The following is a 17,318-nucleotide window of genomic DNA, read 5'->3' as shown; positions in this document are numbered from 1 at the left end:
TCGTCGCATATACGAAATTAGATTAATTATCTGATTCCATACGCGAACACGCTATCCTCATTTCACGCGCATAAATCATAGTAGCAGCATTTGAGCACATAGAACGATTATGAAGAATGAGCGCGTTGAAAAATATTTATTTATCCTTGTGTATCGCGTATATGTTTTCTAATATTACGTGTTAATAGTAAATTTAACGATAGAACGCTCCTGGACTTTTAATGATCAAAAACTTATTATACGATAATCGTACTATTAAATAAACGATCGTTGATATACCTTTCAAAAAAAGAAGATTCTTTTTTTATTATTATAATGTTATCATAAGAGAGAGAAATGCTAATCAACTTAGCGTAAAAAATAAATCGTCGTTAGAAATTTAGCGGATTATAAGTAATTATATATGTATATAAAATACACTACGAAACAAAATTTTGAAATCTCATTCAAAGTTTTACGTTCGCGAACTTTCGTTTATTTTACATATTTTCTATTTTTCCTTTTTTTTTTTCTTTTCTTTTCTTCTTTCACGAATGCCACGTTCTTTAAAATCAAGTTAATGATTTTTTTTTTCTACAAATTCCTCAACGTGAAAATAAGTTTATAATAAAAATTACGTTAAGATGATTATCAAATGATGTCATCGGTATTTTCAAGATGCTTAGGTGAATAAAAAAAAAATATATCCAAAAAAAAAAGTTTTACAATCCTATTTTTCGGAATGTAGGTATGTAATAATTAACGTAGCATAAATTTTCCAAACTTTTAGCCGATAGTGTATAGAGACATACACACACACACACACACATACGGAATATATTTATCTTTAGATTAGTATTACTATAAATGCTCACGTAGGTGAGGCACATGCGCATACGCACCGTCGCAATATGCATTTCTTACGTGACTTCCTGCATCGTTAAAAGATCTAACAGATTAATCATATATAACGTATTTGCTAACGACTATCCATCTAATACTCGAAAGAATCTCGATTTTCAAGCTAACCGACAAAGGAAAGAAAAAAAAAGCCCGTTCGAGCATATAGGTTTTTTCTTTTTCAAAGTGCAACAAAGTGCACAACGGTGGTTACTCGATAAGTGTAGCCAATTAAGAGGGCCATTTCTACACTTCCCCGTTTAAACGCAAAAGGGAAGAACTTTTAACGAAGCTATTATTGAAAACAACATCCACGTACATTGGCTAACGGATACTATCAAATTTACGACATAATAGGTGAATAACCCAACCCCCCTCCCCAACAGTACCACCATCACCAAGACTTCACCAAGATCCACAGGTAATTCTTTTCATTTGCCCTCCCCCCATGCTCACCTGTACTTGTGTATAAAATGAAAAAGAAAAAAACAAAAAAAAACAATCCCCTAATTATTTAATACCGCTACTGCCGTGGCTCGTGAAATTTCATGGGATGTACGACTTTTGTTTTTAACCATGAACTGATGATGGTTAGTGAACCAAAGTAATGGGGGAAAGGAATTGATTGATGATGAGGAACGTGCGGCCCATTGCAGACAACTCGCCCACGTATGGTTTACGGCACCATCAATCAATCCGTTTTCCCCTTACTATTTAAAGTTAACTAACACCATCATAATCAAAATGAAAGTTTATAGAGAACATTATGCGAGTATCAAATAGAAATCTGCTACATTTTGATACAACGTTAAGAATATTTCCACCTTTTTAATAGCAACGTGCAGGTTTGCCAGTATCCTTCTAATTGTCCTGTCCCTCCCCCACTCCCTCTTTCTCAATCACATGTGCCGTAAATGATATCAATGAAACGAATGAACCAATTCCTTTTTTTTTTTTTAATCAAAATTCTTTCTCGTTCTAATTGGTGCATGGTTAAAATACTCGGCGTTCAATGATGTCTAGAGGACATTTTCCTCAGACTTTACGACAAGGTTTTCTCGCAGCGTGTGTGTGGGTCGTAGAGATTTGAACAAAAGTAAAAAAAAAAAAATGTCCGAAAGCTCAACGACCGAAAATTCATTCGAAACCAGTTTGGCAAGACTACACATGTAATATATCCTGCGAGTTTATTATAGTGAAAGAGAAGATCGTATTAGTTTATGCACAAGGGTTATGAAAATATTTTCTCTCAGGTAAAGGGGGCTAGCTAGCTAAATTGAAAATTTAAGTAACCATGCTCTACAGAACTATTTATTTTGTTAATAATGTTAAGGTAACTATTGTTCATTCGTTATCAATTTAATCAAATGATTATTAGTATACAGTAAATATTATATATTTTTTTTAAGTTAATAAAAAATAAAATAATATTAAATAGACGTAAGAGAAATGTAATTTGATTTTTACATCAAGTGGTTAACCATTTGTGCAATACAATTATTTTCACTTTGTATTTAATCTATTGTTCGATAAAACTTAGGAAGGAAATGACGATTATCGAACGATTTCGACGGATAAACTTTTGTCGTATCGGTTCATCCGATAATTTAGCGATTCCAACGAAGAGAATAATGAATTACTATATAAGAAATATCTTATGAACGTAGAGAGAATGATATAAAGAATAGGAAGAATAAAAATCGTTAAGTATTCGAAAGAAATGTCGTCGTACTCATGGGACAAAGTAGTTACATCTATATAGATAACTGCCTTCTTCTTTCTCCGAAGGGGGATGAAAAATAAAAAAAGGACAAAAAATTAAAGGAAAATCTCCTATTTTTCTCCCGATAACGTTACATTTTTCGCTTCTCCTTCTACTTCTTCTTCTCTTCTACTTCTACTTCTACTTCTACTTTCTAGAATTTCGACGATTGGATGTCGTAGAAATTCAAGGATTCCCGATTGACTTACCGGCTCACCAACGCCAATTCGAATTCTCTTCTGTTACGAGGTAAGAGGAAAGAAAAAAATAAAGAAAGAAAGAAAAGGAACGATCTTTCCAACGATGTGAAAGGAAGAAAAACGAGTCTTTCTATCATTCACATTTATTATGCACGCTCGAGGAAACTAGAGAATGAAAAGAAAGATAAAACGTCCTACTATCGATTGACGATTGGAACTATGAGAAGGGAGTTCTTTGACCGATAAGCCATGACACATTGAAGAAATCACTCTGAAAAAAATCGCTTTTCTCATTCACACAGTTCCAATTTTATTCTTACAAATTAATCTTCTTGCTATTACTATTACTACTACTATTACTACTACTACTATTACTATTACTACTACTATTACTATTATTACTATTATTATTATTATTATTATTATTATTATTATTATTATTGTTGTATATTTTTTTTTCTTTTTAAATCGCGATAATTTCTCTATCTCATACAAAAAATTGAATCTCCTCTTTCTTTTTTATGTGTGTGTATGTGTATGTGTGTGTGTCACGTAACCGCCCACTTTGGTTCTCCTAAACGCGAACATTTATCAGTAAGAAGAAAAAAAATATAACAAAAATCCCGACGGGATTCCAACGAACGAATGAACGAATGACAAATCGTTCTCCTTATCTTTTTCCCTTTCTCTCTCTCTCTCTCTTATTGTTTAGTCTCACGTCAGTTTACCTACGAAAATCGCATATTAGAATTTCACGACGGAAACGGAAAAGGAAACGACACTTGTGGTACGTATATTTTAACGAAAAATTGTTTAAAACGTTATACTTTATTATATCTGCAAAAATAACCGATCATCCATTTCACTGCATCCGATGCATGTGCGAGAGTATTAAATAACGTTGCTTTACGAAAATCCTCTTACCATTTGTGACTCCACCCACTCAGCCACGTGGTGCTTAACCATTAATTAAAAAACGTGTACCCGCGCGCTTGTCAAAGGTTCACGTCATTTCGAAAAATTGATATTTCATCCCACGTCGATAAAAACGTAGCTGACTCATCGTGACGACTACGTCGAGTATAATAATATAACAAGAATAAATTTCTTTTTTCTTTTTTTCTCTTTTCCCCCATGAACGTTCACAAAATTTAACAACGTTCCAGATTCTATCTATCGCTTGTTACCGTTCTCTTTCAATCCTTATCTGAATATTTAATATTCTCTTGTTCGTTTTTGTTTTTATATTTCAATCAGTTATACATTTAAAACATCCAAAAATTTAACATTTCTGTTATCTACGTTTGCTTGACGGTCATCGGATTCGTCGATCATTGACGCCTAACGGCATTCGAAATTGTTGTGTCGAACGAACTCACGCACATACACACACACACACGTGCGCAATACAAGTCACGATTCTCGAAGAGACTTGGCTTGCTTGCTTGCTTCTTGATCTCCTTGCGAGAGAACCTTTCGAACCGGAAACTTTACGATCATTTCGGATTTCGAAATTATTGAGGATACTAACATTGGTAAGCTTGTTTATAAATATATATATATGTACGTACGTATATCGTTTCATCCTTGCATCTCTTTGAATCTCGTAGAAAAGGTCGCCGCTTCTTACACGAAATTACAATCCTTTATAAACTTTCCTAGAATATGTGTGTGTGTGTGTGTGTGTGTGTGCGCCACTTCGCGAAAGTTAATTTAACCAAGGATTATACGAGTATTACAATTGAACTTTTGATAAACTTTAGCCATTTCATTTACGACACAATATTACTTTTATTTATATGTCTCTTGTTATATTTATATGATTTGGTTTAATATCAAATATTATTTTGATAGCAACGAAATACAATAATAATTCTTTCCTTGTGAAACATTGAATTGTTATATTCATCCTAATATTATGGATGTTATTTTTTTTTTGTTAGATAAAAAATACATAAAATATTCATTATTATTATATTTGTACATTACACTATTATTCTTATAAAGAAAGTGTTGTACATTTAATTTCCTAAATGATACAGATAAAAGTTTTCAAATTGCTTGGGGCCCCCGCCAATGCGTCCACGCGCGTTAAATAAAACTTATCCTCTTAACATATAATATTATTTTTAATACATAGTTTAATAACAAAAAAAAAGATAACATTATCAAAAACAATGCTTTAACAACAAAAAATAATAATGCATTTTACCTTTGACGTAATTCAGGCGAGATACACCACGAAGTAGACAGACAGAAGTATTAGATTTCCAAAGTCTTGATAAAATCCCTTCGCAAGGTCACTCTCGATGAAGAATACAATAAACAATGGAAGAGAATAAGATAGAATATATTCTTCCTTTTAAATAACGATATATATAAACGATTCGATAGGAAGAACAAAGATAATGAACGGTGGGGGGCGGAAGGAGGAGGGGGTATTATCAAAATACGATAATTATGAATAAACGAGAAACAAATATTTATAATTGATATTAAAGAATAAAAAGAAATACAAAAGAAAAAGAAAACGAATGAGAATGAGATGACGCGTGTTCTTCGACTCGCATATGATGCGTCGCGGCCGATGCCGACTGACTGACTGACTGACTGACTGACTCCGCAAGTCAGCACCGGTCGTCGTACAGTCACTACACTTGCATCAACAGACCCGACACACACCAAACACACATGCAAAGAAAAAGAGAGAAAGAGAAGAAAGAGAACTCACGGTCCCGCTTGGGACCCTCCTCTGACCTCTCCAATCCCTCTCCAGTCTCTCATTGGTCCCAGAGTTTGCCTCTCCTTTCTAGTCTTCCAAGTCTTCAGGCTCCGTTCCAGCTTCCACTTCAACCTCACCTTCTTCGTTTTCTCTCTCTCTCTCTTTCTTTCTTGCTCCCACGCTATCTCTTTCTATCTTTATTGCATCTCAACTATATATATATATATATATATACATATATATATATATATATACATATATATATATATATATATATAGCCGCACATGCACACGTTTTCTATTTAATATATACAGCTATCCCCTTTCGTGTTGCTCGTTCTAGCAATGGGTCTGATCTGCTTGGGTCTCTGTCCCCATTCTCTCATGATTTTAGTGGCTATCCTTTGTTTTTGTCGTAGATTGAATATTTGGATCCTTATCAAACTACATGATCATGTTACTCGATTCGAAGAACTGGAAAGAAATTTCAACTTGTTTTATATATTCCTGACAATGAATACGTTTATCGGTAATATCGAATGGTACATAAACATTCAATAATATTGCTTATGAAAGAAATTCCATTTCTTTGATAAATTTGTTTTCTTTTTTTTTTTTACATGATATACTTATAAACGGAATTGCGAGAAAACATACATAAATGATGAAAGTATTAATATATATATTTTGTTTTTATTGTTAGTATTTAGTCTCTCGGATTCGATATCAATCGAAAAAGAAAAAAATAAAGCACGTGCCGAAATCAAGTTGAGTACGTATTTGAATCCATCGCTACATTCACCATTATTACTTTGGAATTCTTCAAGATCGCGCAGCTGTTCTTTTGCGACACATCGAGTTTCGTAGAAGCAACAAATTTCGAAATACTTTTGAAATAATCGAGTAAAGCCTTCGGCCTTAATTCAACTCGAGCAAAACAATCGGGGATGATATCAATCTTTTAATTGGCCCAATCTCGTAAAATGAAACAACTCTTTCTATAAAATATCGCTTCTAAGATAATACTCTCGTTGTTCGACTATACGAAGAAAATGATGAAATATTCAATGCATAAAATAACTAAGTATATATTCGTTTTAAAAAGGGTATAAAATATTACAGTTGATTAAAGTATACAGAAATTAAAAAACATAAAATAAACGCGAGTTCGGTACTTCGTAAAGTGGAAAAACTCGTAATAGGTTTTTATTTTCTTTTTTTTTTTTTACTTTGCTCAAGAAAAGTATTTGAGATGTTAAAATTTATCGAAAAAAAATTTTTCTCGGTACTGTTTTTGTTCAAGACTTTAAAAAGGAGTTTCTTTTAAGAGCTTTAAAAGCACAACTTTCAATCCAAAAGGCCATTAAGTTGCTACGTTCCTTTCTATCCAACAGATATTTAATAGGAAAGATATTATAAATCTTCGTCACTATGAATTTATTATCGACGTGTATTATAAAAAAAGAAAAAAATAATAATTTTCAAGCAATTCCAAGTCTTTCTAGTAGAGTTGCAATTTTCATTTATCAAATCCAACATCCTCTTTTTCATACTTGAGTTGAATCGGGACATGCCCTAGATGTTCATTGCCTCAAGGTTAAGCAGATGCAGTTCGCTACCGAACTTCCTTTTTTTTCTCTCTTTTCTCTGTCGTTTTTTTCTTTTTTTTTACTTACTGAGTGCTCCTATATCCCCGAGAATTACCAGAATTAAGCAGATGCAAATTTAAAGAGTTGCATTTGTTTGTTTCTTTCTTTCTCTCTCTCTCTCTCATTTTCGCAACGTATAAGAAGAAAATTTTTGAAGATTGCTTGCCTTAATTTATCGACGTTAAGCTTTTTAACACAGCGTCAATGTTGTCCATCAAAAGACCATTTTCTTCAGTTAACTTGGACACATCGACCATTTCCTTTAACCTTCCATGTAATTTTTCAAACGCGTTTCGCGCTTTTACTACTTCGACGAGAACATTCCAAAAGAGTTCCTATCAAGAATAATTCATATTATTAATATTTCATTTAAAAAGAACAAAAGCATGATATCTTGCATGGTATTAAATTTGATCGCTTACCTCGGCATTAGCGTAATTAGAGATTCCTATGCAGCTTACGAATCCATTACCATGGGCATAATAGCCAAGTTTCCGTCTACGTAAGCCAAAGCAATAAACTGTTCCATTCTTTCTGCACATTTCTAATAATTTGTCGACCTCTTCGTTTAAACCACCTGAAATTAATAAAAGAGTCGATTAATTCGACGATCGTGATATTCCAATTGTCATTTTTTGTTTTACCTGCTGATATAATCTTTTCAATATCCGGTGCTATCACGACGAATCGTACTTTTTTCAAAATAACGTGTTTTTGTACCTCCTTTAAGCCTGAATAATAACGACGTTTATACTTGCCTTTATTTTCATCTCTACGATAAAGTTTACTTTGTAGTCTTCGAATTTCGGATAAAAATTTATCCAAGGATTCGTTAAGAGATAACGTTACTAAATTATTACAATATCTGTAATGTAATCGAACTATCAAAACGCAATCTTCGATTTCATTTATTCTACAATACGAGGCTTGGTTGAAAAATTTAGAACTGTATACTGTTATGTATGAATACTGATATTATAATATTATACATACTAATTTAAAATTAATCAGTTTCACGAGGTATTGTTTATAAAATAAAATACTTTATTCTAACTATATTAGTCTCGTTATCTAGATTACAAATATACACTTGCAATATATAATGAAATATACAAGTATGAATTTTTTAGATACTACAGAGAGAGTAACAAATTAGAAAGAAAAATGCATTCAATTTAATATTTTATCTTATTTCTTTTTTCTTTGTATATTTTAAAATACATCATCATTATAAAATATACTCAAAAGAGTAATGATACTTACTCTCTAAAATTTTTGGAATATTTAACGTCATACAAATGATTAATGTTTGGTTTAATATTTACATTATTCTCATCGGTAAGAGACAATTTTAGGGACGAATTGAAAGGAAAAATTAAATTATTTACAGCATCAACTGAATTTCCAAAAAGAACTTCTAATACGGATTTCTTATCTTGAACATTAGAAATTTTTAACTCGTTTAACTTTTGAGTCAAATCTGGACAGTACTGTACAGTATTGTCTGAAATATTTTCCGCTGTAGAATGTCTGTAATTCGTACCATAAACATTTAATGTTGACATATGTTTGACATAATTTATGTCGACTCTTGGATCTGATTGTATCTTTAAACTATCTAAATTAATACTATTCACATTTGCATGAATTTCATATATTTTCTCAGCGTTGTCATCGTCTTGATGTTTCATTTTCATATTATTTCTACGTTCTGTTATAATCGTTTTCTTTAATCTCGACGGTTTTTTAAACATTGCATCAGACAATCTATTTTTTCTGAGTGGGATATTCATTTCATTAGATTTATTCCTATTACTTCCACTCACGCTTGGTTTGCAAATGTTGAGTTTGAAATTACGAGATTGTATTTGCTCGCATATGTGTTGAGTAGTCTAAAAATAAATACCAATTAAGAATTATTATTATGGACATATAATGTTACCAATTGAATATCGATACTAACCCGTTTAGATTTTACTGACTTGAAATATGCCATCAACACCATTTCAAAACATTCTCTACATCTTTTCTCTTTATTCTTAGCACAGGTTATCATAGTTTCTGCAAAAACAGATTTATGATGAGAAACAAATTGATCCGGTGTACTCTTGATTTTCGTTTTCTTCTGACCAAGTTCAGGATATTCTGAGTCGTCTAAACTTTCTTGAGTAGAAATCTCTTTTGACGTACTCTGATGACTGTTATATTCATCTCTAAGCATAGTATGTACCATTCGATTATGAGAAATAAAATAATGCTGTGACATATCGTTATGCATGTTCTCCAACTGCGTACTATATGAAATATTAAATACAAATATAATTATTGTATATTAATAAGAAGATCCTAAAAAATATTATCTTTAACACGTTCCGTGCAGAACCATTTTTGCCTGACTTGTTCTTTAAGCCATTTGATATTTAGTGCATTAAATAAATATGACCGCATATACGACTGGTGGTACATGTGGCCTGAAGATCAAGTTTAACCTGTACAAACGGTGGTACAAATGGCACGGAACGTGTTAATATTGAATTATAAATCATTTGATCAGCAATAAATCTTTATAATTTTAATTTTATTTTTTTAATTTTTATTTATTTTTTTTTTATTTATTTTTTTAATTTTTTTGTAATTTTATAACCTAAATAGAATTTTACTTACAGATTTAACCAAGCTGAGTATGCAGAGTATGCAGAGTATGCACTTTCTTATTACTAAAAATTCAATACTTGCACCACGTTGTTAATGATTAATATTTAAACAAAAAACATTAGCTTTCACGAAGTGCATTCTATACTGTACTGCATCCAACGATCTTCTTTATGTTTATCCCAGGCCAGATGCTAACGGTACACGTCATAGATTTCATACTACGTAGTTCAAAATATTTTGTCGCACATAATTGTTATCGATAGAACACTAAAATCTCATTTTACTATTTTTATGTCGGAATCTGCATTATCGATGTATCGTTTGAGAAAGATAGTAGCGCCATTACCGGCAAAAATTGAAACTAATAATTTTACCTTCTGTTTTATCATACGACTTTTTATGGAGCGAAATTAAAATCCTAATTAAATTTAATTACAAATTCTCTCATGTTATAAAATAACAATCAAGAACATTTCTAATTTCTATTTATAAATAGTTTTAATACAAAACGATACAATTAAAAACAATTATCTATTTCTATGAAATAAATATAATATCAATGCGTTTATGCATATATAAATTTAAAAATGATATTCAAAATATTTATTTTGACATTAATTATAATTCGTTTATATACATTCGTGATTAGAAACGATATCATGGCAACTAAAAACAAAAACCAATCCTTAGACTGTTCTAAGGAACAAATTATAATCTCTTAGATAAAGTTCAGGTAATAAATTGTAATTAAACTGGCAAAAGAAGCGTCGCGTTTTCTAATTTTGCTCACAAGCAATATTCTATCTCCTTGAACATTATTCTCTCAGCTTTCTTAAAATATTTAAGTACTACAATACTGGAACAAATATTAACAAGATCGATCGATCCCCACAGAATAATAATAAGAAAAAGAAAATCCTTTACGAGTTCTTCAGACTAATAAAAAAAAGAAATCATAAGTAATCTTTAAGTCAGTGTTCATTTAATACCAAAATGTGCATACGCGTACTTTCTTTTCTTATATTACCAGAGCAGTATACTCCGTTAAAAGGCGCCATTTACCGTAATACACGACCGCTGGTACATATTTTTGCCGTTAATCTCGCCTTTACGACAGTCATAGAAACACACGTGTGTTGCCATACGCACCGTACGTTCGTACAGTGGTAGTCATTAATATCGACCAAACAGGATTACTCGTTTATTTTCTGGTTTCGTTTCTCAAATTTTTTTCTCTTTGTTTCCTGACATAATTATATTAAATTCATAATAATATTCCTAATTGAACCTATTTATATAACATAATTTCTACACTTTTAATAAATATTATACGATGGTACGCGCAAGTAACGTAACGATTGTACCTGTTAAAAAAAAAAAAGAAAATAACATAATAATCATAAGTAAGAAGAAAAAAAAAAGATGAAAGGACTAAAGGTGTTCTTTGATTTAAAGAGAGAGAGAGAGAGAGAGAAAGAAAGAGAGATGATGCATAAGTGTATTTTTCACAACTGACACTGCACGTAAGATGCAACGAGTTTTGCTCGTGCGCCGTATCGAAAGGACCTGCGCACGTGGTACCGAGCAGTCGTAAAGAGGAAAATCAATAATTTCCAGGGTATAAAAGATCCTGCCTCACGTAACGCGAGTTACCCTCTCTTTTGTTCCAGTGAACGTTGTGCGGTGTATTCGAAAGAAGAGAGCTCGTCGCGTCCCGAGTATTAAATAATACAAAGTATATATATATAAAAATATATATATATATATTTATACATACATAATATACAAGAAAAGTCTTTATAAAAAAGAAAAAAAAACCACACCTCTCGATTCTTCGATTCTGATTGGTTCGTGTCATTTAATTTATAAAAAAAAATAAAAAAGAAAAAAAGCTCTCAAATTTTTTCCCTTATTATCATCGTTGTGGAGGTAAACACACTCATTTACGTCTACAGTAAGATTCTAGTATAAGTAATAATAATTAATAATAACAATAATAATAATAATAATAATAATAATAATAATAATAATAATGTAACATCGAAGAAAAGGAAAGAAAAATGAAGACGCATGGTTGATCAACTGGCGTCGTCTAAACGATCAAATCCCGATTATTATTGCGATCGATCTCGACGTGAAAATTTTGATTTCATATAATATCATAGTGTTTATCTTATAATCAAAAGGAAGAACGTAGATTTTGAATCAAATGACAAGCTCGTTCTCGTTTCTTATCGATTAAACATTAGCATACAAACGTACTCGTATCGCGTCAATATCGTTCGCACGTTAAAAGAAAAAGAAAAAGACAAAAAAGAAAACAAAACGAAGGAATTTAATCAGAAAGATGAACTTCTTACGAGATTTCATAGACTCCTTGCATACTATTTTATATGTAGAACTATCCGTATATATATACATATATATATATATATATACAGAAAACGTGTTAAGACAAATTTTCATTCGATTTTCATTAACACACCCTGTATTTAACGATTATATCGCATACTATAATTATTAAATACAGATAGAAAGACACGTGCGTATTATATATTTTATTTACGAAACACACGTAAATCCACCGAATAAGAATTTATTTCAAAAATAATAAAACTTAAAGGTGTGCTGATATATACGGATATGAAAAACAAAAATAAAACACTTCTGTTTTCGCATCATTCCATCCAAAGTACATTTTCTTTTTTCGCTTATAGTTCTCCACACGAGGCCGTTACTATTACGTACGGTTGTAATGTGTGGCATGGTGTAGGCCTCCTGGGGATCCCGCCATGTAAAAGAACGGGGACGCGTTCGGGCACGGTACCCCATGGGTGACGAGGAAAGCTGTGCTAATATCCCTTTACTTTACTTTTAATGCTATCTTATCTTTTCTCATTCCATCGTTTTTTTGATACTTGTTATCAGATATTTTATCGTTAACCATCGAAGTCGATTAAAATGATTATTTTGCTTCGGCCATATCCGAAAGTTTTACAACCCAAGCTATTGCACTTAATTACTGCATATAAACGACTTTTTATTTCCATCCTTCCTCCTTTTCCTCTCATTTTCTTTTTTTTTTCTTTTTCTTTTTCTTTGATCACATTCCGAAAGTTCCCTGCCGATGATCACGAACCTTATCAATTATCCCCGTATAAACGTATAAAATTTCACTTTAATGGGTGAAATTCGTACGTACATATGTTTATATTTCAATATATATATGTGTGTGTTTTTGTGTATTGCTGTGTATATGTATATATATATATATATATGTTAAAAATTCCAACAGCTTTCGCCCTGGTTCTTCTCAGAATAAAAGCGCTAACGTAATATCACGTGGATGAGAAAATAACGATCGTATTCTATGGAAAGTCTTATCTACCAGGATTAAACGGAAACCTTTCTTTTGTCGAATGATTCACTCTTCGAGGAAGATGATCCAGCGAGTATATATGTATTATACTGTTATTTGAATAAATAGGCATATTAGTCTTAATTACATTGCACTCAATTTCTTTGTCTTATTACCTTCCTCTCAATCCTAATAATTATTATTATATTCAATTGATCGTATTAGTTCGTGCAAATTTTGTTGTTGTTAAAATCAATAATAGGTCAAAATAATTATTCTTCCTATAAGAGTTCGAGAGTATCGAAGATGGATAAACTTATCGTTGAAATTTATTTTTATCATTTTTTTTATTTTTTTGCAGATTTATTTATTATAAGCCAATCACGTATGATATTATTGATCAAGCGATAATATTCAATATTTTTTTTTTTTTAAGGAAAATAAAGAAATGTAAAGAATTTTTCTGAGTTGCAGGTGTATTACCCAGTTACCTACTTGCAATTATCACGATTACATTTCTGCGACCAGTCAGTCGGTCATCCGCAAATCGTACTCGAATGATCTTTGCCCTAAGCGTGAAATCGAAAATACGCAGACTCATTGTTCTTACCTCGGATGGTATTTCATTCCTCGTTCCATTAATCGATGCTTATTTTTTGTTCCAATGATCTTCCTTGCAAGGAAATGTCAAAGAGAGAGAGTGAGAGAAAGAGAGGGAGAAAGAGGTTCGTGTTAGAAGATAGAAAATTGTTACAACGCGACAACGATCTTTATCTCTTCGGTTTTTTTTTTCTCTTTTTTTACTTTTTTCCTTTTATATTCTCTCAGGAAATTTATTTATTCAATTGCAAGAAGGTCACATCGTATACGAGTCTCAAACATCTCAATATATATTTCCATTCTGCATTTATAATAAAAATACAAATATATCATTTTTTATAATGTCTTATTACATAACCGATACGCGAGTAAGAACACGGTTACAAGAAATACTACGAACGAATAAATCTGTAAAGTAAAATAAAATCTAAGGAAAATGTCTCTAAACTAAACCGAGATCGTTTAGTATGCAAGAAACGATTTAAGTAAGCGTCGGGACGGATCGTTTAAAAGCGTATTAGTAAATCGAAGTGTTTGCTATTCCGAACGCGTATCCTTCTTTTTCCTTTTATTTTTATTTATTTTTTTTTTTATTATTTCTTCGCGATGCAACATGACGAGTAAAGTATCTTTATTCGCACGAACGAGATTGATTCTTTTTTCCCCTTTCTTTTATTTTCATTTTTTCTTCCAATAGCCAATACTTTTTCGTTATTTTTCTTTCCCACATATTTTTAGTAAGAATATCTTATATCCCAAATGTGAGTGCGTGCATGCGTGTGTATGTGTGTGTGTGTGTGTGTTGTGTAGTTTGGTTAAATTAATGCGGACAAGTTGAGTCGTCATTTTTTCTATTAACGCGTGGACGCGTGTAAACGTCCAGATGAAAGATTCGATAACGGAGAAGTGGTAATATACTGTTGAAAAAAAAGGGAACAGGAAAGAAAGAGTGGGGTGGTGGGGGTGGGGCTGGGGGTGGGGGAACGAGGAGAAAAAAGGGAGTATGCATATAGAACGTTCAAAAAATTAGCAATTACAAGTTTCGCGCATTAGCATACGAGAAGAGGCGTTCGTTCGTTCGTTCGTTCTCACAAAGAACGTCTCGGAGTTTAATAGCTTCTGCATGAAAGCAGAAATTCATGAAAGATCGATGCGCCTCGTTTTATTTCTCCCTCCCCCCACCCCAAAAAAAAGAAAAAAGAAATTCCTTTCAGAAGAGACAAAGAACAGAAAGAGAAAATGAAACGAAAAAAGAACGAAAATTTATTTTAAACGATTAGGGGATGGGGGTGGAGGGAAAAGACAAACAAAAATCAAGCCGAAATAATATGAAAAAGAAAAAAAAAACCATAAAAGAATTAAAATAAATGTAATATATAAGGAAAGATAATATACTTAAAATACAAAAGTAAATAAATCATTGTTACTTTTTTTTAGATTCGAAGTAAACAAAAATTAACGTACGACATTAAATGAAATTTTCTTCTTGTCATTTAATTTTTCATGATTAAATTCGTGTTTAATCGGAAATTGTCAAAATTGTTTAATGCAAAATCGAATTTATATAAGTAAGCAATAACGATAAGCGGTAACGATCAAAGGTAACCCATTTTAATTCGGTCGCACGATTTACGTTCGTACGAATAACGCGATTTTACTTTAACTTGACCGTACTTTCTCGTGAAGGAAAAAGATATTGAGAAGGGTGGAGGGAGGATAGGGGGGGGTTAGGGAGAATCACATTGCATTCGATTTAATGATACTCTTCTGAATTTGGGTCTCCTCTCTCTTTTGCTCGTTCTCTCGTTTCTTCCTCGTTTGTTTTCATTTAAAGATTGAACGAATCGATGTTTCTCTCTTTTTCTCTCTTTTTCGAATTACGTCGATCTCGACGATTTACGTGAAATCTTGCGGTTTGAACAAACACCAACAACAACAACAACAAAATAAAGAAGGAAGAAAAAAGACTGGCTAATATCCGAATAAAAGAAGAAATCGTTTTTGAATCGAATTAGTTACAAAAATTGTTGTACCCTCTTATCAAAATGAATCTTAGGGGAGGATAGTAAATGAACTACGAAGAAGAATAAGAAAACGAAAAAGGAGGAGGAGGAGGAGCAATATGTTAAATTAATATACGTCGGAATAAGAAAGAATAATTGAAGATCGTCTCGGTTGTGATTTACGATAATGCCGGCAGCCTATTCTACCGGACACTTATAACCGTGTGTATTATATCTACGTATGATACATTTGTATATACACAATGAATCCATGCATGCATATATAATCGTATATATATACGAAAGTAGGCGTGTGCGTGCACATATAAGTTACGAAGTATATAACAGAACGAAGATCGTAATGTCATTTGCACCATGCACCGAGGGCCCGTTATCTTTATCACATGTATTTTCTACAATGTTTTAAAGTAGCGTTGTTACGTAACTCCCGTAACTGTACATACAAGAAACGAAGAATACCGGTACGGGTGGTAAAACTTTATATTTTTTTCTTCTACTTTGTTTTTTATTAGTAATGTTCTTTTTTCTTCTTTTTTTATTTTATTCTACCCGCACAACAAAAGAAACAATCCGTTGTGTTGTTCCTTCAACAATGTAGAAAAACTGTTCTAAGTGTGGCCGCTATAATGAAATCCTTATTTCCCCCCACCCCCACTCTCCACTTCGTTTCCACACGAATCACTTGCGTATAAACGAAACGGAAAATAAATAAAATATTCAAGATTAAATAACTAATCGTCTTGTTCATTCCTCCTATGCGTATATAAACGTATTCGAAATTAGATAACCGCAAGAGACAAGACCGGTTTACAAGCATTTACGATCGATAATTTCTCTTCCTACTACGTAACTCTTATAGTTCCCACGCAATTTGTTTTTTTTTTCGTGAAAATTTCATTCATCGATAAAATATATCGGACGGGTGTATTTAAAGTTAATATTATTTTCAATACAATAAGTTTCGAATATTAATTGAACTTATTTAGTAATTATGAAGTGAGAAGACAAATATATATCCTAGCCTTTTTTTTTGTATTTCTCATAGATTTTCACACAATTTTTACATTTTTCATTACCACCACTGATATCTGGAGATGTGAATATTATTTTTTTTATATTATTTTATACACTTTTAAAATGGTAATTACTACCCATAAAACTTATGATCTTAATTCTTTCTCATAATACTCGTACTCATCCCTTTTCGAAAAAAAAAACGATCAATTTATTATAAAAGGTCTTCTTATAAAGTCGATCTGTGTTATAGAAAGTACACTTTAAATTGGCAAGAGTTAACCTCGGAAGGTTGTAATTTCAAGTTAAAAAGTTATCACCTTTGTCTAGTGACACTCGTTGATGCGAATGATCGTAAACTGTGACAAGAAACAAAGAATAGATTTTATTCGTTGAATGTCACCTTGATTCGCGAGATAAAAAAAGATAGAAAAAAATAAAGAGAAAAAGAGAGA

General features: G+C 31.9%; 2 protein-coding genes and 1 long non-coding RNA gene across 8 annotated transcripts in view; 1 reads left to right on the top strand and 2 right to left on the bottom strand.

Moving 5' to 3' along the window:
• Positions 1–5,274, bottom strand: part of LOC122521515 (probable serine/threonine-protein kinase DDB_G0282963) — a 57,587-nt gene extending 52,313 nt beyond the window's left edge. For all 4 annotated transcript variants that reach the window (XM_043642342.1, XM_043642346.1, XM_043642345.1 and 1 more), the window contains exon 1: positions 5,054–5,274. The gene's annotated coding sequence lies outside the window, so the exon portion shown is untranslated. The remainder of the gene's footprint in view (positions 1–5,053) is intronic.
• A 588-nt stretch (positions 5,275–5,862) lies between these two features.
• LOC122521514 lies at positions 5,863–10,071 on the bottom strand. Of its 3 annotated transcripts, none has more exons than XR_006304785.1 (7): positions 9,877–10,071; positions 9,176–9,506; positions 8,476–9,104; positions 7,857–8,077; positions 7,635–7,789; positions 7,240–7,547; positions 5,863–6,037 (listed from the first exon to the last, which is right to left on the bottom strand). XR_006304785.1 is itself a non-coding variant. In XM_043642340.1 (7 exons), the coding sequence occupies exons 2-6, from the start codon at positions 9,488–9,490 to the stop codon at positions 7,380–7,382; spliced, it is 1,488 nt and encodes a 495-aa protein (XP_043498275.1). In that variant the 5' UTR covers positions 9,491–9,506; positions 9,877–10,071; the 3' UTR covers positions 5,863–6,037; position 7,379. The 3 variants fall into 3 exon arrangements, 2 of the variants coding, with proteins under 2 accessions (XP_043498275.1, XP_043498276.1); XM_043642340.1 differs by having other exon boundaries at positions 7,379–7,547; XM_043642341.1 differs by lacking the exon at positions 5,863–6,037 and having other exon boundaries at positions 7,205–7,547.
• A 1,382-nt stretch (positions 10,072–11,453) lies between these two features.
• On the top strand, positions 11,454–13,384 carry LOC122521055. Its single transcript, XR_006304645.1, has 2 exons — positions 11,454–11,796; positions 13,163–13,384. It is a non-coding gene; the product is annotated as an uncharacterized LOC122521055 (long non-coding RNA).
• Positions 13,385–17,318: the final 3,934 nt, after the last annotated feature.

Source organism: Polistes fuscatus, unplaced genomic scaffold (genome assembly GCF_010416935.1).
Source record: "Polistes fuscatus isolate 324 unplaced genomic scaffold, CU_Pfus_HIC Scaffold4, whole genome shotgun sequence".
Classification (NCBI taxonomy): Eukaryota; Metazoa; Arthropoda; class Insecta; order Hymenoptera; family Vespidae; genus Polistes; species Polistes fuscatus.
Note: the sequence above shows the minus strand (reverse complement) of the source record. Positions and strands in the feature narration are given on the sequence as shown.

Coding starts and splice junctions, on each gene's coding strand:
- LOC122521514 (XM_043642340.1), bottom strand. CDS start 9,490: ATGCATAACGATATGTCACAGCATTATTTTATTTCTCATAATCGAATG. Junction 9,105..9,175: donor AGTCAGTAAAATCTAAACGG/GTTAGTATCGAT, acceptor ATTTATTTTTAG/ACTACTCAACACATATGCGA. Junction 7,548..7,634: donor CTAATTACGCTAATGCCGAG/GTAAGCGATCAA, acceptor TATTCTTGATAG/GAACTCTTTTGGAATGTTCT.